Genomic DNA, 17,335 nt, shown 5'->3' on the forward strand with positions numbered 1-17,335 from the left:
TGCCATATTTGCACATCGATCATCCAATGTATCGTTACATCAGCAATGTAGCTCTATCGCCGAACATACTTACACCTTTGTCTGTCTGAGCGCAGTTCACAGAGGTACTGCGCATATACTGCCATATTCCAGTCCTTCGAGATTGCGAAAGTTTGGCAAGAAATCAAGCTCACGACCTAATTAGGTCATAGTATACAAATCGTTGCCATGATCATGACGGGTCATCAACGTTATAAACTGTTGTCGAAAGAGCCAGGTCAGCCTGGTTAGGTCCGTCAGAGGCGGCGAGATGCCCACACTCACCCGTATGCATATTCGACCTCATCAACGCTGCCGCCAGACTGGAACGGACCAGAAGGCTCCTTCGGCATAGGTCCGAGCTCTTCCTCGTCGTCGTCCGTATCATCCAGAGCCGTGCCACTATTCAAGTCCAACGGCAAGACAGGCCGGAGGCCTCCGCTCCCTGAACTCGATCTGCGGCCGTGCGCAGAAGGCGACTTGGCGAGCGCAGCCATCGTCTTCGGACTCATATGCTGAAAAGTGTTCGAACCCTTCAGTAACCTAGCCTCAGGTATACTCACTCTGATCGACTACTTACCTCCCAGTTGTTCACATTCTCGTCAGGGACGTCGCGAGCCTCCTTCGTGTGATCTAGACGCGCGTCGTCGCCGAGCTCGCCAATCGAGACGATGCTCTCGCTGTCGCTGATGCCGTCCGCGATGTCATGCATTAGCTCTGGCAAGCGTGACCACGCGGACGAGCCTTGCGAGCTCGTGTCGGAGTTCTCCGACCAGCGGAGATACTCCTCGTACTCTTCTTCGAAGGCGATGTCTTCCGTCACATACGGCAGGAAGATGGACGGCTCGGTTGTCTGCGCTCGGAGCGGCGGGAAGACATCTGCATCGACCGTATTCGGCGTTTGGACTGGGCGAAGCATACCCGAGAGTTCAGGGCCGGGATGGAGGCCCTCGAGGTGATGCGAGATGCTCGCGGCACGCCGGTGGGCGTTGGACTGCACAGTGGATTGAACACCATACCGCTTGTTGTTGTCTTCGGCCACGTAAGTCGCAATTTAAGAGAATCGAGCAGACCAATACACGTACAAAACTTGACGAGGTGCCGCAACGCTTGCTCTTGCGCCTACATATGATGTAAGTAAACTCAACCATCAGCTGCGCTGAACCCGCTACCGACCTGCGCGTCATACACGTCGTCCACCTCGATGCCAGTCAACCATTCATCTCGGAGATCGGGCCTGCAATTCAGGTAGATAGCCGTGATGACCTGCATGTTGGCTGTAGGTGGAGCGAGGTAAGACCGTAACTCAGCGAACTGCCGAAGAGAAGCGCGACGCGAGGCTTACACTGCCGCCACTTCCGACCACAGAACGGAACTTGACTCTTGATCAACTTGAGGACATGCAGCTGCAGCATTGGGTGCTGCACTTTCAATATCCGCTTCAGGACCGCCTGCATATCACCGCCGCCGCCGGTCAACCATCCGTCCGCAATGGATACTCGGAGACGCCTCCACGCCGTTCGCTGCACCCACCGTCCTGCCCGCGGACGGACGTAGTGTATGCGAGGCCCGAAACGTGAAACGCCGAAGCACTCACCGAGCTCTTGTATTGCACGAGCATGCGTATGCGATGCGACCGGTGCTTGGACAGCTTCTGCATGATCTTGGCAAAGTTGATCGTAGAGAAGAAGTTGCGCCACGAGAAGTCGGTTAATAGGTCCACCTCCTCCTCGTGCTTCTGCCCGTTGGGGAGGATGGTCGTCCGCACGATGGTCTGCCGCGAAGCGCGCTGCATCTGGTCGTCCGACACGCCGCCGGACTCTGACCGCCGGGCGAAGTGCGTCTGGCAATAGCGGAAGAAGCTGACGTAGGTGAAGAGGTACTGTCAGCGGAAGCTGATCTGCACCGCCAACGTGCGTGGGCTTACTTGTGCTCCGGAGCGTCTGCCTTTGATACGACCGCAGTGGAGACTTCCTGAAGTCCAAAAATCTTCAGTATCAGCAGGAGGCAGTTGGTATCAAGCAACAGCTGCCCCAGGTGATGAAACTTCATCACATCTGCCCTGCATTAAGCTTCCGGTCTTTTTGATCGGACGATACGGCCACTCACGAGACATCTTGAACCACTTCAGAGTCAATAGTAAGATGGCCGAGACCGCTTTGGAAGTGATCTCACGATGCCGCGTCACATCCGTCTCGTCGAGGGTGGCAGGTTTCGGAGGTGCCTGTTCGAGAGCTGCGGACCGTCAGCCAGTATCAGTGTCGGCCACAGGAAGACGTGTGCGACTCACGAGAGATAACGCCAGGTGGATATCCCGTGCCTGTCGCAGAATGTGGCGGACCGGTGCTATTGGCGGTCGACACGGTTGCGAGGAGTAGCTTGAGCAGCACAAGCACCCATCCGGACAGCACGGGCAGCACAGCGCTCTGTAAGCCCTGCTCAGGTACTCATCCGGCGGCAGTTGATCGAGAGGCACGTACATAGATCTGCTCGACCCTTTTCAGGCGCATCAGGTCCTCCTTGCGTTCCATTGCACGGCGCTTCTCTGCGACCGTCTCCCCTTCCGCGATCGCTTTCTCTGCCTCCGCAATCTTGGCGTCCAGTATAGCCACGTCGGGCAATGACTCGCCTCCCTCGTCGTCCTGTTGCGGAGACTGAAGATCCATGTGTTCAGGACACTACGTCACCGTCGTCAGAGAATCTCGAGATAAGGCTCACGATAGGCGGGACCTTAGGCTCAGAAGGTCGCCCGGCGCCAGGAAGGTATTCCAGACCGCTCTCGACGGTCATGCACTCCTCGCGCGTCTTCCACATCTGCCACAAGGACAGGCTGACGTACATGTGTTTCGCATATAACTTGTCTGCCTCGTCGATTGCGAACGGCACCAGTCGCGAGTCATTGTAGCCGACGCGCGTTCGAGAAAACGGGAAGAGGAAGGGCCGGTTTTGGTCCGTCTGGAACTGCTGCTTCTTGGGCTTGGGGGAGGGTGGCGGCGAAGGGGCTGGTGTGGCTGGCTGCATTCCACGAAAGGACGACCCAGGCTGGGTGGCGTTGTATGTATGCGACATGCTTCCATGCGATTGGTCCTGGTGCTGCGAGTCACCCCCATCGTGTTCATAGTGGTGTCGTACCGGAATGGGCGAATAAGCTTGCGCCAGCTTGGAGGTCGGTACAGGCGCCGATGCAAGAACGGTGACAGGCTTAGGATTGAAGGTCGGATACTTCACAGAAATCTCTTGTCGGAAGACTTCAAGGTCAATAGGAGACGCCTTGATCGGAACCGCTAGTACATCGTCAGACGGTTGTTATTGACCATTCAAACGTGTGTCGAGTACCTTCTTCCGGTACTGGAGACAATCCTGCGAGTTCTCGAGTAAGCTTCTTCACAGACGCTAGCTCGCGGATGCCGCCGCAACACGTCAGAATCGTCTTCCAAAGGACCAGTAGCAACTGAGGCAGTGGGCATGAGACTCCATCTGATAGCCACACGAGTCATGAGAAGAAACGCACTTTCTTCACAGGGTACCCCTTGGCGCTTTTGTCCCGCAGGCCTGCGACTACATTGAATAGATAAACGGGTAGTGGCGGTTCCAGGCTCACTGGTCCGGTATCGAAGGGATCAGCGTCGTACGCGACCGGCAAATGGCATCGCTCACTTAGTTCATCAGCAAAGTCATCGTGTCCCTTGAATACTTCGACCATGTGATACAACATCCCAAGATAGACGGAGAGCTCCGTGGTAACCTCCTCCATGAAGTCAGCCTTCTCCTGTGAAGAGATATTGAAATGCGCCGCATCGGCATCCGATAGGCTGCTGTGGAAGGCGTAAGATGGTCGTAGAACACCATGGAGGCAGCTGGTTACCAGAGGAGATCATGCTTGGAGCTCGCGATTTTGATGGCCTCTATGATGTTACTCAAACCATTCGCGGCCCGGACAACCTTGCAGTTCTCAATGATCCAGTGCAGCTGATCCTCCGGAGAGGTGGTCTCAGCAAAGGTACCTACATGGCCAGGTCAGGAGATGGCACGACGATGAATACATGATGACCTGACCTTGAAGGACGTAAAATACCCGTCGCGCGTTCGTGAAACGGATCTCGGCGTCGCGATGCTCCAAGCTCTCCAGCAAGACCTGAACGTGCGCCTTGCGCTGTGCGAACGAGCTGGTGGTCCACTCTGTACCGCGTCAGGGCATCTCACAGTGGTGCGAGGATATACACGGACCTCCAGGAAAGGAACCTTCCCATGCCTTGAGGTTCTCCGCTACCTGTGGCATCTCTACGTATGAATAGAACTCCTCTATTTCGTTGAGAACGTGGTCCTCGTCGTCGTAACGAAAGTCGTAATAAGATTGCTGATTGTTCGCATGCATCAGACGCGTATCAAGGCAGGCAGCGGGATAGGAGTGCAGACCTTGGGCTTTGGTGCGGACCCGACCATGGCCTTGAGTTGGCCGAGCGTGATGGAATCGAGGCCAACTCCTTGCTGAGCATTGGGCGGGTCAACGTCGCGCGCGGTGTTGAAGAAGGAGGATACCTGGGGCAATACCATGTTGGCTGAGGCGGAGGCTGGGATCGTGATTAAGAATAATTGCCGGGGCGCGACTTGTCGGACGCGTGCGGGGTTAAGCGCAAGTGACTAGGCGCGTCGGTCGGGTAGAAACACTAGCAGCTGCGGGAACGCGGATTGCACGATGCGGGGCGCGGAGTGGGTGCGCTGTGTGTCGTAAGATGCTGCTGTCGGGTTAAGGGACGGGAGTGGACATGAGTCAAGGGAAGATGTATACGAGGACGTCGGACGGAGCGTGGTGGGTTGGATGTCGCCGCAGGCTTAGCAGCCGGCGCTTCGCGAGCGCGGATGCCGAGTGGGGAAGGTGCTTACATAAGGTAGTTGGGGGCGACAAAGAGACGGAGCGGTTTCTTTTCAGCTCAAGCCACGACGACATCGGCCCCCCAGGATCGACCCTCCCCTCCTCGTCGGTCCATCGTCTCCAGTTCTCCCCTTTCTCTCGCGACAGACGATTGCGACGGCGTCGACATAGGAGAGGGCGTTCATCCTTCGCCAGCGATACTTTTGACGGTCGAGAGGGAGCCACGGTCACCGTCTGCCTGATCTTCCCTTCTCCGTCGAGCATCCTAAAAGGCACGCCTTCGCTGTGCGTTTGCCACTTCGACTCTCTCAATCTACCGTTATCGTCTCTCGGGTCTCCTCGCCTTCCTCCGTCTCTTTCACGACTTACTTTACGACCGGCCTCAAGCCCCTCCAATCTACGCCGCAGCTCCCGGCTCCAACGTCGTAGCTCCTGCCCTTCCTCCCCGGTTGTGCAGAAGCTTGTGGCATTCCTTCCCGTTTCCCGTGCAGATGCCAGTTCCTGTCCCCGCTTACACCAAGCAGCCCGCCCACCCCGTAATCAAGATCAATCATCCCGTCCAGCCAGATAGCGAATCTTCTGTCTTCCAACACCTGACCCACTCCTTACCTCTCCCACCTCAGGGACCTCCGCCGTCCTACGCGACGAGGGAGGAGTGGATCAGTTCGCTTCCCTCTTGGAGGAGAAACAAGCCCCGCCGTATCTGGGAGGACGAGTCCGCTCGTGCTCAGGACTTCACTTTGCAGGATTTTAACGAAGGGTTGGCCGTGACGGATAACGTCTCGGTCATTAAAGGAGAGCTCGCGCAAGCTTGCATTCCGCCCGTCTGTTACACCCAGCCTCAAGCTCCGGCTTACGGCAACATGTACTTGCCCGCCGAGGAGTTGGACGAGGAGATGAGTGGTTTCCCCGTCGCTATGCAAGATTGGCGGAGTGACGATGGCGCCTACGGGGTGGATGTCCCGTCTGCCGAGAAGAAGCACTACGAGCGCATGGCCCTCGAGAGTCCTCGGGAGGTCGACGAGGATTACACTCATCGGGTCATCACCCGGTCTTATTCAGCGCCTGACTCCACATCTGAGTCATATGCCGGGTACGAGAGAGGTGCCTTCAGCCCCGTCCTCGAGGACCGCTCTCCCGACGGTCTCGGCAACTCCTCGCCCGAGGCAGCGGACGTCGCTGAACCCGGCTCGAGTCCCGTCGGGCCAGCGACTCCTTTCGCAGACTACGTCGACAATGCCATCGCCGCCGAGGCTCAGCTTATTCCCGCGTTGCAGCGCAATCGGGCTGTTGAGGTCGCTCAAGCTGCCGCCTATAGCGCTCATCACGACGGTTACCACGTATCTTGCTACCAATGCCAGACGTATCAAGTGGAGCAGCCTATGCAGCAAGCTCCCGTTGTCGACACTGTCGTGGCGCCTGTTGCCACCGCGGCCTACAAGAAACTCGCAGCACCCCTGTCCGAATGGATTGTGGGCTATGTTTGGAAGGTTTGTACAACTGGCATGCGACTGTCGCCCGAGTACGCTCAGCCATCGTGGGTAGTGTTCGCCATTGCAGTGTTTTGACATGCTGATGAGCTTGGTTGCAGGGCCTTCCTCAAGCACTACCCGAGCACCCCTCCTGCCCATCTGGTCTCGTCAACGCACTCGATGCTGTTGTCGACGCTTCTGCAGCCTTCTGCTATCTTCCTCGCGCTTTGGTATATCGTCCGTTTGCCTGTCTTCTTCGGACCAGTCGGTCTTTGCCCGGAGCATGCGAAGGAGATGCGGTTCCGTGCCGAGCTCCTTGGAGACGCTCATATCGGGACGGACAGGGATGTCATCGAAGCCTATGCCCCTTTCCGCTTGATCTTGCTCGGCTGCATGCTGGCTAATAAGTGGTTGGACGACCACACCTTCTCCAACAAGACTTGGTATGTTGTAGACCATTCCTTCGTGGATCAATTGTTTATACGTTTACTAGGCACACCATCTCGAATGTTCCCATCCGCTCGTTGAACCGGCTTGAGGCTCTCGCGCTCGACATCTTCAAGTACGACCTTTCCATCTCAACAGAGCAATGGTCGACATGGCTCTCGGACATCATGGCGTATCACCAGGCTTCGTCCTCGCCTGTCTACCCGCAACCCATTTCACGGCCCTCGACGAGCCCCCACAATATAGTGCGTGAGGCTATCGAAACTCTGGTCGACGCGCGACCGGTTGACTGTGGATGCGGTGGGAACGATTCGCCCGCGTGTACCGTTCCCCCCCAGCCAGTTTTCGTTGCCCTCGACTCTAAGAAGGAGAAAGCTAGCATCGAGGAGACTTACGTGGACGACGTTTTGGAGATCGATCTCGACGAGGATGGCCCTATCAGGGAGGAGTACTTGCCTAGGAGGCGCACCAGCCGTCGCTCCTCTGGCTTCGGCTACGTGCCTTTCGTCAAGTTTCCTGAGCGTAGTCTTCCTCCACCTGCCAAGTGGAGTCCAGCTGCGGACGAACCCATAGTACGCGATGCGTCTCGACCTCACGGCCAGTACGTGGCTCCGCAGCCTGTGGCTCATTTGCCTATGGGCCCCGCCCCCCCGCCTCCGCCCCCGCCCTTCCAGTCGGCGATGGATGTGCATCGTCCGTCGTGGCCCGTGGGTGGGTATATAATGGGCCAGGAGCCTGTCAACCGTCCTACGGTGTTTGCTCCTCCGCCAGTATTCCAAGCTCCCGTTCCTGGCTTCGAGTATGGATATGCCATGCCGCCGGCGCCTCACGGACATGCGCGTTCCCACTCCCTTACGTACAACCAGGCCATCGCAGATCAAGTCCCCGCCCGAATGCGCTCGTACTCGCAGACGCGATACGACCATCCCTACAGCGACGTCCGCGCTACCGAGCCCCACTTCTTCCCTCCGCCCGCAATGTCTTCACATTGGGGTGCCTATGACCGTGTAGGCTTCCCAACTTCGTACGATCGCCCCTTCGGGCTCCAGCACCGACCCTCGCTGAAGGCGTGAGGTTGTATAACACACGTCTAGAACCGCAACGGAGATTTAGATAGTTGCACTTACTCCTCGTCTCGGTACCTTCCACGCATCATTCATTATAATAATCTGCCTCCGTCGGCCCCTGGCGTATCATCCCCCCACTTGAGTTGCTCTGCGCAAGCGTAGGGCAGCTCATACGCCACTCTCTACTGCGCGCCAGCTTTCCGCATTCTTCGGTCATGGTCTCTTTTATGTCTCTCGCATCACAACATCTTTCCACTGCTCGGGCTCTCCACTCTCCACGACATATCCATCCTGTCTCCGGATTGCCCACTCCACTCTCCACTGGCTGCTCAACATCGACAACACGCACTTCGTATCTATTCTCACTACTATCGGCACACGTTTGGGGCCAGAGGTCGCTATGCGACCCCGCCCGATCTCGCCCGGAGAGCCCCTGTCACTCGTCAATGACCTATGGCGCCGTATATCAGCATTCCCGCACGTTGGACGGACCTGCTTCCTCGCTGTTCGATATCGCCATCTTTCACCTCGGTCTCCTCGTGTACAGAATACCTTGCCGTACATTCACGCTTCTGCTACCCTAATGTTGTTTCATGTCGCTGTCCTCTCAATCGTCTCGTTCTGGTTTTTACATCACGTCTGTTCTGCTGCATTGATCACAAACGCACAAAAACATACGGAAAATCCAGAAAACCCCACACATCGCGCATCTCTCGTTCAGTCGTTTCGTACCTTTGCCTTTGTGGTCCCCTTTCACACGCACAACCCTCCTCCTTCCCCCGCTACGAAGCCCCCTTGCTTCCTACCACCCTTTGTCCGCTTTACCCCTGTAGCATGCTTCATCCCCGTAGGTAGCTTATGTGACACCATCCCGCTCATGTTTCCGACATCGGAATCGCAGGTGACCCTGCTTATTTGTACATGTCATCAATTGGAGACTGCATTATGCTGTGAGCCCTCTTTCAGGCTGGTGTGTGCGCTTGCTTGTCCGTCGCCGAACTCATCATGCCGCCGAAGCCCTTCCACCGTCCCATCCATCGATTTCCGCTGCCAACGCCGCGACCCAGAAGCCGTTGCTGCCGTATCGCGGTATCCTGAAGAACGGAGCAACGGGCAGCCGAATCTGCTCGAATGCCGGTGTACGCATGCTCAAGTGACTTTTGGAAACGCCTCAAACACACAATCGATAGCTCAACTACCGCGATATGTTGTAGTCTGATTGGATGTGGGAGTGATCGCTCGCAAGGAAGGACGTGCACCGTCTTTGTCGTCTTTTACGCCCGCATGACTTAGATGGAGGTCTTATGAGCGCTCTGACTTGGAAGGAATAGTTCCCCTCTTGGTACACGACACCATTCTTTGTGCTACAGAAGGTTGCATTGACAGACACAGAGCGGATGCGTATCACTTGGCAGAAGACTAAGTGGACCGGTACTACCGCGTCCCGACCTTATTGCCGAGCGTCGGAGGGCGGTATCGTTGAGTACATGCTCAATTTCAGTAAGTACCTAGGCGTCCTTCATCATATTTTGTTATCCAGATGCAAGTTCCAGGGACAGGGAGCGGATGCATATACGCACTAGACGCCACAGGTCTCAGCAGGGTGTAGGCGAATATGGTAGGAGGAGACCGACACGCACGACGATTTGAATATATCGGTGGACCTCGGGACCTATCGATGCATGTCGGCGAATATGACCATTGCGCAGGTTTCTGCCGTGGCATGGCTTTTGCCACCTTAGTCTTGGATCAGAGCTCGTCAAGAGAGCTACACAGGATGACACAGATCGCAGCCGTGCGAGCCTCGGGCCGTAGGGAGTACAAAGAGCCAGACATTTGTGGTATCCGGTGCGTTCGGGCTCATTGGGCAAACCCGTGTCCGTAGATATCACTGAAATTTGAAGTCGGAGCTACAGAAAAAAGGGCGTGAAGGATACGTCTCTGGCCGGGTTGGTAGGTTGCTTGTCCTGGAATCCAAGCGCTGGTTCTTCCAATGTACTCAAAGCGGTAAACAGGTGCCCACAGTGTAGCAACGGCTGTTGATAGCATATGCAAGTGCCGGTGGCAAGATACTACACGCGCTAATGACTTACTGAGCTGATGGGCCCAGATGATCAGCCCAGGGTACTAGAAGCTCGAGGGGCCTGCATGGTCGGTTACTCCGTCAGTGCCTTCATATTACTACCCCAAAGTAGCACGCTTGAGGCGAGAGGATGCGGTGCAATAGTCGGCCGGCGTTGTCAGCGCCCGCTGAAGCATCAAGAGCTCGGACATGGCGCCTGGGCGAGGATCACACGGTCCCATCATGCTCAGACAATCTCCGAGTGGAGAGCATATTACTCGCCTGGTCGCATGCGCAGACTTGCGCTCCGTGCTACACACCTTGTCAATTGTTACTCCACAGAGAAAACAGATGCATGTGGGCAATTTATCCTGCGCCACCGAACCCCGCGAAGGAGCCAGTCCAGTCTATGTAGCGGACTCGCAGTATAGCCTTGCCCCGCCCGTCAGCCTTAGATGTCCGCTGATATGATGTCAGCTAGAACGTCAGATCATGCGGCATGAAAGCAAAGACGCTCACCCATAGTAGAAAATCCTTAGCGGTTAGATGAACCTCAGCGCGATACATGGCATATTGGGGCCTAACCAGCCTGTCGGCGGTCAAACGAGAGCCTGTCACTTCATCTTGAAGTCCTGCCAAATTGAGACAGCGAAGCGAGAAGCATGCTGATGTAAGCGGGGAAAGACTGGGGGCTTGGGAATTGCGAGATCACCTCATCCACCGTAGGGCGCGCGGTTGTGCCGGACATCTGCCTTTGCTAGCTCTCGTCCATCCAGGCTAGTACATACACAGCGGCTCGCGCAGCAGTCGCTAACGCTGATATTCTTGGGCCATCTTAACCGGCGTCATCTGCCCACGGGCACGGGCGTCGGAAGTCAGATTGCGGCTTCTTGAGATGCATTCCTTGACCTCTCACGACCACCATTCGTATTGCTTTCTCCGCATCAACATGGCAATGGATGCCCAGCACAATGTCATCACGAACGGCACCATCTGTTTCCACATGTGTCCAACTGGTTTTAAACCTCCTGGGATGCCGGTGTCCTCCCAACGCTCCTCCAGCTATGCCTTCCCTTACCCTTTCTCCTCTTGCCTTGCTCTGGCGTTCTGCTCGCTCTCACGCTAGCCTTCTCTACCTTTTGCTTCCACAGTGAGTAGATTAGATGCACTCCCAATCTCTTCTGAAGTCTGAGCATCGTTCTTGTGTCCTCAGTGCGCCGTCCTTGCCCATCAAGGAGGGCTCGCTCTTCGTAGACGATAGAATTCGTCCCGTGCGTTAATCCCTTTTGCTTCTTGTCCATTTTCTTCTGATTCGTCATGCGTGGTTTTCAGGATGCGTTTCATGAGACAAAGCGTATAATTCGAGACTTCTTGAGCGGCCTTGGCTTCCGATCTCCTCGGACACCGAAGAATTTCGACTTGAGGCAGCAACTTACCGCGGAGATCGCATCGTGGAACATCGACGTGAGCACAACGTTCACAGAGAAGATGCTCCATAACAGCTGCAACATGGCGGAATGCTGCTATAGCCATGAGAGTCCGGAGCACCAGTACTTCATCGCACTCTACACGGCATTCACATTTTACGCCGACGACCACTGTGGTGCCGACCCAGAGCCCATCGGTCAGTTTGCTCAGCGCTGTCTGGAGGGCGCACCCCAACTCGATCCCGTTCTCGACCGGTTCGCGGCACATTTGAATAAGACGTTTGGCCTCTGGCCACGCATTGGCGCGAACGCCATTATCAGCGGCACCTTCGACTCTATGACAGCGATGTACATCGAGTACACTACGAAGGACATGGCCACGCGACCCGGCGCGACCCGGTACCCGTATTACGTGCGCACGAAATCAGGCGTCGGTCCTCCGTACGCCCATTTCATCTTCCCGTCGGCCTGGCGGTCGAGTGTGAATTCATACATTCAGATCATTCCGTAAGTTGTACTTGCCGGCCTGACGACGACCTCCTAGTTTAGTGACCTTTTTCTCCGCCGGTCATCTAGTGAACTCGATTATTTCATTAATTGCACGAAGTACGTAACATGCATCTGCTTTCCCAGCGATGCGAGGATCAGACGCTAATGCATCATCTCTTCAGCGACCTGTAGGTGTCTGTGGGCGTGATGCAAATTCGTCCAAACCGGACTGACGCCTGGTGCTTCTACAGGCTATCCTTTTACAAGGAGTCTCTCGCCGGCGAGACTGACAACTATGTGCATTTGCGCGCCTCTGCGGAGCGCAAGTCACCCACTGATGTGCTGCGAACATTGGCGGCTGAAGTCACTGACACCGTAGAGAGGATCGACGCTATCACGTCTATCGACCCCGAGCTGGCCGCATTATGGCAGAGGTTCTTGCAGGTGACTGCTGTTTCCGCAACTTCGTTGGCTACCTAAGCGGATCATCTGACATGCCCAACTGTAGGGCTATCTGGAATTCCACGTAAAGACGACACGATATCGGCTTGCCGAGCTCGATTTCTATGCCTGACGAACGACACAGCCGACATTTCCGACATCGCGATGCTACTTCACGGACACCTTATCTAACCTCTCCCGTACAATTAGTCTCGCGGGCGCACGACCTTCCTACAGTTTGCCTAGTGTACAACCACGGCATTTCACTTATTATGTATTATGAAGATACTAGTAGCGCACTGCTGTCGTCTTCCTGGTTCTCTCCACGATCAGGTTTGCCGGTTTCCTGCGCACCAGTCTCCCGATGTACCCGTATTGTGATCGTACTTACATGTGATTCGCAAACACGTTTCGATCGCGGGAGGGATTCAGGCTCACGATCGAGATTCACCCGATGCGTCAAATGCACCAAGTACTTAAGTATCGTCGCAACCAGAACTCTGAGCCGAGCGCGTGGCCTCGCGTGGCTCGCGCGTTCTTTGGTTCTGTTTGGCCTGCTTCCCGTCTGCTACATATCAGCGCCTAGAAGTAAGTTTTTTCTGTACGAAGCTCTCTCGACGACGGCGAACTGGCTGCATTTCTATCGCCCTCCTGCATCTTCGCGACCGGGCTAAGTGGGCGGCGAATGGTCGTTAAAGAGCGGGTGCGCCAGGTCCGATGACAGCGGTGAGTCTTAGTTCCGTCCTTCCTTTCCGATGATGCCAACTATATTCCCAAACATACGAACGCCCTCGCGCGTTGTGAAATCACCTTACTCTACAACGGTATCTGAGACATGCTTCCCAGTGAGACGTGGCGTGTCGAACCTCATGCTGATGTGTGTGCTTGTCTTCTCAGTTTCCTGTAGTGGGCACGCCTCAGCTCGAGGTTGCACATGGAGGCCCACGGGCCTGGGGCCGTTGGCGCGTTGATCGTCTTGTGGTGGGAAGGAGCCGGAACCGGATGGCTGAAGGTGAGTTCGACTATGCCTTTCACGTTCACGTTTCCCTTCATCCGTCCTGTCGGCTTCATTTTGGTACACTTTGACCTGCGCGTGATGACATACTATTCACACTGTATGAACGCCGGCGCTACCGCGTCGGCGTTGAGAGTAAACCTTTTTCTACAACGGTATCTGACGCAACCTTCACGACCCGACCTGTCGTTGTCATAACTGCCGTGTCTCGAGGCGTGTATGCTGACGCATGTTGTTCCCACAGCCTTTCAATCAGGAATACGAGAAACGCTTGTAGGATGAAGTACCATATGGTGAGTTGAGTAATTTCGGCTTTCGGGAGTATCTAGTCGCCTTGGGCGGCACACGTCGAGCACATAGTACGATGCACTTATGGATAGATCATTATACGGGAACTTGCTATGTATTACATCCGTGTGATTGCTCGCAGCGTGAATGAATAACGGTCATCTCGAACGCATGTGAATGTGAACACAGCGTGCCACAGTAGCACGAGATCGTATGGTAATTAGGGTGCATTACCTCGCGCGACATCTGCGTCCGAAATCAGTTTCTCATCTTCGAACGCGTCTGACGGCACTTGGCCTTGAATTTGACTGAGGGCACCCTTGAAGATGTACAGGTATGGGCCAGACTTCACGGGGGGCGGCGTGGATTGATATGCAACGGGAAGCGCACAACGAGGGCAGTGAAACCTGTACTGTTTCTCGTGCCCACCTTCTCTGATGAGTGCGGTGATTGGCACACGTTCAGCGGCTTCTCCGGAGTGACGCCAGGGGAGATGACCACTCACCGCTCTATGAGGATGGGGTCCTTGGCCGTCGCGTTCAGTTTGAACACGCGCGCCTTGGCGTCGCGGGCGTCCTGGCAGCGCACGACGACTGCGCCGTCGGTCTGCCTTCGTGGGAGGGCGGTCAAGCTCTTGTCGATGACGAGCTGCGCCCGCATGGTGCCATGTCAGCTGGCATGAGACTCGGTCGACAGGCAGTGCACAGAGGACGAGATGACGCACAATAAACTCGCCGCAGATGCAATCTGTGCGGAACAAATGGGTGAGCTTTTAGACCAGGGAAGACGGGCGTGATATCACACAATAGACGCGGAGCGCTGCTGCCTGTGATGCGGTGGGACGCGCTGGGGCGAGCGAACAATGAGGGCGGCGAGTCAGCGCGAAAAAGTTGCGTGAAAATCGGGGATGGTGGTAAAAATACTTGCCATCCGCGGACGAGGAGACGGCGGAGCGAGAGACGACCTTGGGCATGGTGGAAGCAGAGCAAGGGTAGAGCGCGGTCAGATAGACAGTACTAGCACACGGCGAGAGAGGTGGCAGCAGGAGAGGATGAAGGAACGTCGACAAGTACTGTTCGAGCGGTGCAGGCGCAGATGGCGGGCAGTGTGCCGAGAAAGACCGTCACGGTCGGCGAACAACGAGAGCCCTGCACGTGATCGTTTCGCCTTATTATTGCCCTGCTTGGGCTGTGCACCGTCACGGTCCGCCAGCCAGTGCAGCTAAGTAGTGGTGTCTTCAACTCCCCGCCGTGCAGCCGACCTCCTTCCATCCATCCTCTCCGTCCGCCCAGCCGTCCTCCCCCGCCTCCCACCATGGCCGAGAAGGATGCCTGCGCCCGCCTCCGCAGGGCTGTAAAAGGTGCGTCCATGTTTCACCCGTCCGTCGTCCGGTAGTTTGTCGGACTGACCTTCGGGTCGGGTAGAGAACAACCTCTTTCTCGTCAAACGACTCATCAAGCGCACGGACATGCGCAATCCCGACCCCTCCGTCAAACGCTACACTTCGCTCGCATGGGCCGCCATCCTAGGACACGAGGAGACGTTTGAGTTCCTCCTCAGCAGCGGGCACGACGATGACCACGAATACAGCAAGGTGCGTCCACTCCAGTCTACCCGCAGTGGCCTTCCTGACTTGACGTTCTTTTTATCCGCGGACAGGACTCAGAAAACAACACCATCCTCTTACTGCTTGCTGATGCACGACCGCCCCCATCCGACCCCCACTCTAAGGGCCCCTCAGAACAAGACTTCCTTGGGGCCACCCTCCGAATGGCCCGGATGTACATTGACCGCTATCCCGAGGTCCTCGACTGGGCCAACATCGAAGGGAAGACGGCACTGCACGTTGCAGCGCAAAAGGGCAACGAGGAGCTCGTTCGGGTGAGTCTGTGGCGCACATTTCCCCATCCGTGTCCGGCGTGCCCAACCGTTCCCTCGTCCTGCCGCAGATGCTTTGCGATCACGGCGCAGACTTTGACCTGGCCGATAACGAGGGGAATACTCCGCTACATTAGTGAGCATTATTATGTTGGCCGTCCCAAAATCCCGAACTCGCAGAAACTCATTCCGTTCTAGTGCGAGCGCCTGGGGTAACGTTACGGTACGTGCCTGCTCCCGCTATGCCTCGTGGGGAAGCTCCGACCGCTGACTGGCTCCTCGCAGATCGTCCAGCTGCTGATTGAGCGCGGATGCCAATACTCGGCGCGGAACAACCAAGGGTTCACGCCCTCGGATTATGCATACTCGTACGTTGCTGTGCTCGAGATCCTCACATGAGATTGATCTACATAATGACCGCATCACAGAATAAGTACGCGAGATGCTCTGCAAGATACAGCTCGAATACAATTTGAAAACAACAAGAAGGCCAGGCGGAACGTGTACCAGCAGGCCGCCGTTCGGGGCAACGAGTGGAATGGCCCGGCGAATATGCAAGTATACCCTCCATCACCGAGGGAGCATGCCCATTTGCAGAACGGTTCCGTACGGGTGAGGAGCGGTTCAGGGACCAGCCATACGACGACGACATCCAACAGCGGCGACCTGCTCGATGGGCATGTGGCGCAGCAAGCCCCCTCGCGGTTCTGGTCGTCACCATCACGACGGCCTGCACCGTTACCCTCGGGGTCGCACTCTCCCGGACACCCGGGACATCCTTCAGCGAGCTCAACAAGTAGTACATTTGGATTCGCCTCGTCACCCGTCTCGCAACCCAACTCCGCCACCCTCCTTCCCAATGTCAATTCCAATCCTGCGTCCGCTTTGTCACCGATCGCAACACGAATGCGAGAACGGGATGCGGATGCGATGGAGAAGTACAAGCTGCGACAACGTAGCGGGAGCGCTACGACCGCATCGACAGACAGCCCGTCGCAGAACGAGTCTGCGTCTCCGCCCGCACCACCACCGAAAGACACGGACGAAGTCTCCGCGCTCTCATCAATAGGCACGATCGGCTCCGTCGCGCCCCGGCGTCGATTACGGCCGTCCGCCTCCGCGGCGCAGCTGCGGACGAATCCCCAGCCGCTGACGATACCGACAAGTCAGGGGGAGCCCCGAAGCCGCTCGGGGACGAGCCCCGCGATGCTCAAGCCGACGCACAACCTCCCTTCGCCCCCGGGCGAGTCGTCCGCGCTGCCCACCCCGACGCAGAACTCGACCGCGCCGCGGCCGAGCATACAGCGCTCGGGGAGCTCGCAGCCGCCGGTCGGCGGCAACGGCAACGGCAACGACTACACGGGGCCCCCGAGCGAGTATGCGCGGTTCCCGCCGCCGCCGATGACGGAGGAGCCGGAGCGGGCGTCGACGCCGACCACGGCGACAGCGCCTACGCACACGCGGCGGTTACCGTTCAATTTGCTGTCGTCGCACAAGAACAGCATGGATTCGCACGTTTCGAGTGGGGGGCATCGGAGAAACGCGTCTGTGAACGCGGTGGTCAGGTAGGGATGCGCAGGCTCCAGGGGCGGGTCGCTGTGCGTGGTCAGGGTGGCTTCTCCTCCCCGCATGTACAGTACTCGGTTCGGCGGGTGTTCTTGGCGAGTCATGGGGGGTGTATTCTTGACGTTTGCTGCACGCGGGTGCTGGAGGTTACTTATTCGCAAGGGGTGGGGTGTTGTATGTACAAGTCGCATTCGCTGTGTACCTTGCTCTGTTGTGCATTGATCCGTACGTGTAACCACGCGGGCTTGCTGGATGCCGTATTGTATGTGATCTACAGTACGTACGGGTGTGT

General features: G+C 56.6%; 6 protein-coding genes across 6 annotated transcripts; 3 read left to right on the top strand and 3 right to left on the bottom strand.

The window, feature by feature from the left end:
* Positions 1 to 299: 299 nt before the first annotated feature.
* On the bottom strand, positions 300 to 4,572 carry DICSQDRAFT_60945 (N1221-domain-containing protein; the record flags this gene model as incomplete). The annotated part of the gene is made up of 18 exons (XM_007365921.1): positions 300 to 533; positions 599 to 1,050; positions 1,104 to 1,140; positions 1,195 to 1,295; positions 1,364 to 1,469; positions 1,616 to 1,880; positions 1,946 to 2,075; positions 2,128 to 2,253; positions 2,309 to 2,444; positions 2,499 to 2,672; positions 2,737 to 3,302; positions 3,355 to 3,469; positions 3,530 to 3,618; positions 3,676 to 3,833; positions 3,884 to 4,022; positions 4,075 to 4,197; positions 4,246 to 4,375; positions 4,435 to 4,572. 18 exons carry the CDS (start codon positions 4,570 to 4,572, stop codon positions 300 to 302), a joined length of 3,219 nt encoding a protein of 1,072 aa, XP_007365983.1.
* A 379-nt stretch (positions 4,573 to 4,951) lies between these two features.
* DICSQDRAFT_106155 (uncharacterized protein) lies at positions 4,952 to 8,749 on the top strand. Its single transcript, XM_007365922.1, has 3 exons — positions 4,952 to 6,428; positions 6,483 to 6,806; positions 6,857 to 8,749. The coding sequence occupies exons 1-3, from the start codon at positions 5,383 to 5,385 to the stop codon at positions 7,881 to 7,883; spliced, it is 2,397 nt and encodes a 798-aa protein (XP_007365984.1). The 5' UTR covers positions 4,952 to 5,382; the 3' UTR covers positions 7,884 to 8,749.
* Positions 8,750 to 10,951: 2,202 nt separating this feature from the next.
* DICSQDRAFT_86568 (terpenoid synthase) lies at positions 10,952 to 12,698 on the top strand. The gene is made up of 7 exons (XM_007365923.1): positions 10,952 to 11,089; positions 11,153 to 11,210; positions 11,272 to 11,873; positions 11,943 to 11,972; positions 12,038 to 12,043; positions 12,107 to 12,299; positions 12,364 to 12,698. Exons 1-7 carry the CDS (start codon positions 11,004 to 11,006, stop codon positions 12,427 to 12,429), a joined length of 1,041 nt encoding a protein of 346 aa, XP_007365985.1. The 5' UTR covers positions 10,952 to 11,003; the 3' UTR covers positions 12,430 to 12,698.
* A 254-nt stretch (positions 12,699 to 12,952) lies between these two features.
* On the bottom strand, positions 12,953 to 13,567 carry DICSQDRAFT_136729 (uncharacterized protein). The gene has a single exon (XM_007365924.1). It carries the CDS (start codon positions 13,365 to 13,367, stop codon positions 13,164 to 13,166), a length of 204 nt encoding a protein of 67 aa, XP_007365986.1. The 5' UTR covers positions 13,368 to 13,567; the 3' UTR covers positions 12,953 to 13,163.
* A 113-nt stretch (positions 13,568 to 13,680) lies between these two features.
* DICSQDRAFT_136731 (uncharacterized protein) lies at positions 13,681 to 14,612 on the bottom strand. Its single transcript, XM_007365925.1, has 5 exons — positions 14,527 to 14,612; positions 14,404 to 14,445; positions 14,324 to 14,346; positions 14,105 to 14,247; positions 13,681 to 14,033 (listed from the first exon to the last, which is right to left on the bottom strand). The coding sequence occupies exons 1-5, from the start codon at positions 14,570 to 14,572 to the stop codon at positions 13,820 to 13,822; spliced, it is 468 nt and encodes a 155-aa protein (XP_007365987.1). The 5' UTR covers positions 14,573 to 14,612; the 3' UTR covers positions 13,681 to 13,819.
* A 274-nt stretch (positions 14,613 to 14,886) lies between these two features.
* On the top strand, positions 14,887 to 17,309 carry DICSQDRAFT_180782 (ankyrin). Its single transcript, XM_007365926.1, has 7 exons — positions 14,887 to 14,959; positions 15,024 to 15,193; positions 15,259 to 15,480; positions 15,549 to 15,613; positions 15,676 to 15,700; positions 15,763 to 15,845; positions 15,906 to 17,309. Exons 1-7 carry the CDS (start codon positions 14,914 to 14,916, stop codon positions 17,044 to 17,046), a joined length of 1,752 nt encoding a protein of 583 aa, XP_007365988.1. The 5' UTR covers positions 14,887 to 14,913; the 3' UTR covers positions 17,047 to 17,309.
* Positions 17,310 to 17,335: the final 26 nt, after the last annotated feature.

The sequence above is a fragment of the Dichomitus squalens genome (assembly GCF_000275845.1).
Source record: "Dichomitus squalens LYAD-421 SS1 unplaced genomic scaffold DICSQscaffold_15, whole genome shotgun sequence".
NCBI classification, from domain to species: domain Eukaryota; kingdom Fungi; phylum Basidiomycota; class Agaricomycetes; order Polyporales; family Polyporaceae; genus Dichomitus; species Dichomitus squalens.

Excerpts from the sequence above, each read along its gene's own strand:
- DICSQDRAFT_180782 (XM_007365926.1), top strand. The coding sequence starts at position 14,914 with ATGGCCGAGAAGGATGCCTGCGCCCGCCTCCGCAGGGCTGTAAAAG. Across the intron at positions 15,194-15,258 it reads ATGACCACGAATACAGCAAG|GACTCAGAAAACAACACCAT; the intron begins GTGCGTCCACTC and ends ATCCGCGGACAG. Across the intron at positions 15,481-15,548 it reads GCAACGAGGAGCTCGTTCGG|ATGCTTTGCGATCACGGCGC; the intron begins GTGAGTCTGTGG and ends GTCCTGCCGCAG.
- DICSQDRAFT_106155 (XM_007365922.1), top strand. The coding sequence starts at position 5,383 with ATGCCAGTTCCTGTCCCCGCTTACACCAAGCAGCCCGCCCACCCCGTA. Across the intron at positions 6,429-6,482 it reads CCCGAGTACGCTCAGCCATC|GGCCTTCCTCAAGCACTACC; the intron begins GTGGGTAGTGTT and ends GCTTGGTTGCAG. Across the intron at positions 6,807-6,856 it reads ACCTTCTCCAACAAGACTTG|GCACACCATCTCGAATGTTC; the intron begins GTATGTTGTAGA and ends TACGTTTACTAG.
- DICSQDRAFT_86568 (XM_007365923.1), top strand. The coding sequence starts at position 11,004 with ATGCCTTCCCTTACCCTTTCTCCTCTTGCCTTGCTCTGGCGTTCTGCT. Across the intron at positions 11,090-11,152 it reads CTCTACCTTTTGCTTCCACA|TGCGCCGTCCTTGCCCATCA; the intron begins GTGAGTAGATTA and ends TTGTGTCCTCAG. Across the intron at positions 11,211-11,271 it reads TAGACGATAGAATTCGTCCC|GATGCGTTTCATGAGACAAA; the intron begins GTGCGTTAATCC and ends CGTGGTTTTCAG.
- DICSQDRAFT_136731 (XM_007365925.1), bottom strand. The coding sequence starts at position 14,572 with ATGCCCAAGGTCGTCTCTCGCTCCGCCGTCTCCTCGTCCGCGGATG. Across the intron at positions 14,446-14,526 it reads CGTCTCCTCGTCCGCGGATG|CGCGTCCCACCGCATCACAG; the intron begins GCAAGTATTTTT and ends CGCTCGCCCCAG. Across the intron at positions 14,347-14,403 it reads AGCAGCGCTCCGCGTCTATT|ATTGCATCTGCGGCGAGTTT; the intron begins GTGTGATATCAC and ends TGTTCCGCACAG.
- DICSQDRAFT_136729 (XM_007365924.1), bottom strand. The coding sequence starts at position 13,367 with ATGAAGCCGACAGGACGGATGAAGGGAAACGTGAACGTGAAAGGCATA.